General features: G+C 42.9%; 1 protein-coding gene across 1 annotated transcript; it reads left to right on the top strand.

Moving 5' to 3' along the window:
- The first annotated feature begins 1,789 nt into the window (after positions 1–1,789).
- LOC104439148 lies at positions 1,790–4,706 on the top strand. Its single transcript, XM_039309629.1, has 2 exons — positions 1,790–3,562; positions 4,344–4,706. The coding sequence occupies exons 1-2, from the start codon at positions 1,790–1,792 to the stop codon at positions 4,704–4,706; spliced, it is 2,136 nt and encodes a 711-aa protein (XP_039165563.1).
- Positions 4,707–5,013: the final 307 nt, after the last annotated feature.

The following is a 5,013-nucleotide window of genomic DNA, read 5'->3' as shown; positions in this document are numbered from 1 at the left end:
TGAAGCCACTTTTTCTTTCCTCGAGTCAGAAGGCGACTTTCTTTGATGAATTTACTTTGAACGGTTACACCCATCTAAATTGCTTTTTTACTTTTTATTTTTCATTTAATTTAAAATTTTGTGATTATCGACTGTTCAGATATCCTGACATTTTAACAACATTCAACTGTTGATATGTAGTTTTACTTACAATTTTTTCCATAAATTTTCAGAAAATTGTTAAATTTTGGCGAGTAAGAGCCTATTTGTTTATTTTTGTTTCTGTTCCCCAGAACACAAATTTCTATTCTTTTGTTCCCAAAACAAAAAAAGAACATAAACTCGTTTGTTTATACTTTTGTTCCGGAAACAAAAAAACTATTTTTTGTTCTTGAAACAAATTTGAAACAGAAACAAGAAACAAGAAAAACATGTTTCTTGTTCTTGGGAACACTTCCAAAAAATAATTTTTCTCTCTCCTATTTTTTTCTTCTCTTTCTTTTCTTTTTTTTTTTTTCTTTGGCTGGTCACTGGCCATGGAGGCCGCGACCGGCCATTGAGGGCCGACGATGTCGAGCTCGCCTAAACACTAGCGAGGCTCGAGCTTGCCTAGCCAAGGCAAGGCCAACCTCGCGCCGCCGAGGAGCCTCATCGTGGCCGGGCGAGGCCACCGACCCTCGTCGGCCGATTGCCGACCATGGTCGAGGCCGACAACCGGCCAAAAGAAAGAAAAAAAAAAAAGGAAAAAGGAAAAATAAAATAAAAATATTTAAAAATTAAAGGAAACAAAAAAATTATACAATTTTACCGAACGTGTTTTTGTTATTTTTCTATTCCATGAGCAGAAATTTTGTGCGGTTATCAAACGCGTTCTTTTGTTCAAAAATTGTTATCCGGAACAAAAATAGTTTTTTTATTTTTATTTTTGTATCCTATAACAATTTTTGAACAGAAACGTCACCAAAAGTGCCATAAACAAACAAAAATACCTTCTTCTTTTTTTACCATTTGCTTGAGTGTAAGCAAACAGGCTTCAGAAGAACAAATATGTCTACAGATGTACTCTTTTTGCCTGGACTTTCAATGAACTAACTTAATTCTTATTTTCACCAAAAAAAAAAAAAACTAATTTAATTCTTATAATAGTTTTTTATGATCGTATGATAAACGCTCTCTCCGACGTAAAATTATCAAAAAGAATTTTAATATCATTGCAACTCTTCCTCTCTAGTTCTTGATTATTTATTTTTTTGGATCATATACTGTGCATAAAAAAGTTTACGCACGCTGGGTTCAATCCGTGTGTCACTTGACCCATGATGCATCCAACGCAGACCAAATGAAAAATCTGGAGTCTTACCAATGCATAACTTGTAGGATAAACAGTGCGCGCAATCTTAATTCAGTTGTTGCGAAATTCTAATAGATTGAGAGAATTAATGTATGCAATAAAGTATGTATTCATGCAGTTTTCTGCTAGCTCTTAGTAGTTACTCTTCAGAAGCAATGTGAAAATTATCCTCACTCTGACATTTGCATTGATGTCCAGTGAGCACACCTGAATCAAGCCGCGATGAGTTTGATCAATTGGATTTCTTTGGTAATCAAAACCATGTTGCCGCGATTAAAAAGCCTGTGGGTGGATTGGGGGATTCAGCTCTTGGTTGCCACAAGCCTTGCCTGCGAGATTGTTCTCTCGGTATTAGGCGGCCGTCGGAAATATATCACATCGATTTTGCCCAGAATCATCATCTGGGCCACATATTTGCTCCTTTCTTCCATCGCAACAATCGCGCTGGGCAAGCTTACTATGGCTCGCATTTATGATCCTGAAAATCCGGGTTACGATGTGGTGTTGGTAGGGCTATTGGCCCCATTACTTCTGATGCAACTCGGGTACCCAGATAGCATAACGGCCCATACGGTGGACGATAACCGGCTGGGATTGAGACAGGTTCTAAACATTGGAGTTACGGTTCTCATCATGGTTTGGATTCTGATTCGCTGTTGGGAAGGCTCGTCCCCCGTCTCAAGACTGTACTTTCCCTTGTCCGTGGTCGGAATCATGAAGCCAGTGGGGTGGGTCTGGGCTCTCCAATCCGTGTATGATGAGGACTCGAGCGTGACCGCTGAGGACATAACGGAACAAGCCAGCATTCAACGATTGTTCGAAGAGTTCCCCCAGGACGAGAAGTTGAATTCCGCAAAGGATATCTTAAAGGCCTATTTCCGGTTTGATTGTTTGAAGCCCCACCTCGTGAACTGGCTGTACCACCCTCAGTTCATATCCCACGATTGGATGTCCATCGACAGTCACACCGCCGACCACGCTTTCTCCATAACCGAGATCGAGCTAAACTTCATGTACGACGTGCTCTACACTAAAGCGCCCATTCTGTACACTAGTATGGGCCTCATAGACCGCTTCTTTGGCTTCTTCTGCTTGGTGTCAGCCTTGTGTGCTTTTGCCGTGATCTTCAGGAGTGCCTTCTTGATCGATATGTACATCACCTATACCTACGCTTTACTGATGGCAGTCACATCTCTTGAGCTTTATCAAATATCCATGCTGTTGTTTTCGGATTGGGCAGTGGTGAAGATGAGTATGAATCTTAAGGTGCGGCTCGTCCGAAGGCTCCTCCCATTTCTAGCCAAATGGTGCATGAAGCAGAGAAGATGGTCAAGGTCGGTAGGGCAGCTCAATTTGTTAGACCACCGCCTCTTGTGCAAAGAATTTCCGAAGCTCATTGCCACGGTACTTGATTGGTTTGAGAAAAGGGAGATCGTCAGGAGGTACTGGTTACACTCCCGCCAGCCCATCCCCTCGTCCCTCAAGGTGATGGTTGTTCAAAAAATGGCAGAGCTAGAGAAGCAAAGACACCTCCTGCCCTTCACAGAAAGAGGCAAGTGGACGCTCGAGACTCACGACATCCAAGAGAAACAAGGACTGAGCAGTAGCATTAAGACAAGATTTGATAGGAGCATCATTATATGGCACATTGCAACAGAAATCCTGCATAGATTGGAAAGTGAGTACTCCGAGGCTTGTAGAGGAAGCAAACTCCTAGCGGATTATATGATATACCTCCTGGCTCTGCATCCTTACATGTTGTCCCTCACCACTGCCGACATCACGCTGGAGTACGTTTGTCGCACACTGTCGCCTTTCTTGAGGTACCAAGATGATAAAAAAGCAATTAGCATACTGTCCTCCCTAGATGGAGATCTTCCACCCCTAGTCAAACAAAGTAAGGAGACGTGGATCACTCGCGACTGGGACGTGTTGTCGGAGGTGCAGAAGCTCGTGGTCGACTTGAGGATGATGGACAACAAGTGGGAGATCATCAGTAGCATCTGGGTGGAGATGCTATGTTATGCAGCGCACAACTGTCAAGTGTATCACCATGCCAAGCTGCTGAGAAGAGGAGGGGAGCTCATCACTCACGTGTGGCTCCTCTTGGCTCACAAGACTGACAAATACCATTCAAGCATTGGCGGGCTTCCAAAAGATCTTGCCGCCTTAACCAAGTCTAGCACCTGGGCAAAAGGTTCTTCTAGCTGGTTCCAGAAGATGTTCGGGAAGGTACATGCTAAACGCATATATAACTAAGATGTGCCACGCATATGGGTGATTTATCTTATAATATTTAAGCATCAAATCAGAGTTGGTTATGTCATATGGAATCAGAGTATGAGATGTTGAGTTTAAATACTTTCAAGCCCCTTATTCGCATCCCTAATTATATATTTTCCATGCTTTAATATTAGGCAAAAGTTTAACCTACATGTAAGTCGAAGTATTTGAATATTTAAATAATAGACTATACATCCATTTAATAGTTTAACTTCTTAGAACAAGTGGCATCGATCCCAGAAAGTTTTACAATTTATACCCTTGAGGCGACCCTTGTCGGATCGGCTAGAAAGCAAAAAATTCACAAGGGAGCGTTTCAGTACACATTTAGCACTTCTCATTCGAATGCCGTGCTCACACTCGTCTTTCTACACGTAAGTTCAGGTTCGTCGGTTCCTATTAGGTTGAGGTGAAAAGCTTAAGCTGTCGATCCTGCAATCAGTTTATGACGTTTAGAAACGAAAGGATTGGGGCAATCGGTTTCTATCAAGGCCGTTTTCTGATTTTTCTCCGTTTTTGGCTCCTTTCCTGCCTTTGGCTTAGACACGATCGAGTAGAGTTCTTTTTTGGGTGAACTCGAGTCACTAACAGTGAAATTGCAGAATCGAGAAGAAGGACGACAATTTGAAGGTCATATTCAAACTCAGGTGGATATTTTCTCTTTTCTTTCTGTTTCCAAAGCCACTGAATATTTAAGAAAAAGCCCCCTTACACAATATCAAAGTGAAAGGAACTTCACAAGGGCGTTGGCCTCCGCACGCGGATTCTACCGCGATCTTCCCCATTGCTCGGAATTTCTACCTGGGTGACAGCGCTGGATTCGGACCGGACAGAGGGGGCTCACGGCCAACCGGGGCTCAGCCTGAATCGGGTCTCGCCCAGCCCTGTGGTGCTTGGGCAGGCCTCCATCGCCACTGCTCGAGCTTGCGACAGCCATTCAAGCTCTGAACTAGAGCCTACCACGGTCATTCAAGCTCTGAAACAGAGCCTCCGTGACATTCGAGTTTTGTCTGGAGTTGGCTATGACCCTAGATTCTCCATGGCCGACCTTGATCTCGATGGAGGGGTTCAGTCTGCCATGATCGACCTCTAATCTCAACAGAGAAGTTGATTCGGTAAAATAGGATGAGGGAGAAAGGCTTGAGCGCCACCTTTAACGTGTGGAGAGAGAGGATTCTACCTTCCTTTTATTTTGATATCGCACACAGTGGTTCCACCTAGAGGTCTATTTTGGAAAAAAAATTATTCACATAACTTCAACGAGGATTTGACCGGCAGGAGATTTGAAAAGTAGACGGATGAAAATAAATTGAGCTAATACATCGACCGCATTTGAACTTAACTGGTGGGACTTGAATTGGCATTTCTAGACAATGTTTCCGTTATTCTCGATTGCTCAA

Source organism: Eucalyptus grandis, chromosome 3, assembly GCF_016545825.1.
Source record: "Eucalyptus grandis isolate ANBG69807.140 chromosome 3, ASM1654582v1, whole genome shotgun sequence".
Lineage (NCBI taxonomy): Eukaryota > Viridiplantae > Streptophyta > Magnoliopsida > Myrtales > Myrtaceae > Eucalyptus > Eucalyptus grandis.
Note: the sequence above shows the minus strand (reverse complement) of the source record. Positions and strands in the feature narration are given on the sequence as shown.

Bases quoted from the DNA above. Each gene is read 5' to 3' on its own strand.
- LOC104439148 (XM_039309629.1), top strand. From the start codon at position 1,790: ATGGCTCGCATTTATGATCCTGAAAATCCGGGTTACGATGTGGTGTTG. The intron at 3,563-4,343 runs GTACATGCTAAA...TCAAAGTGAAAG, and splicing joins TCCAGAAGATGTTCGGGAAG to GAACTTCACAAGGGCGTTGG.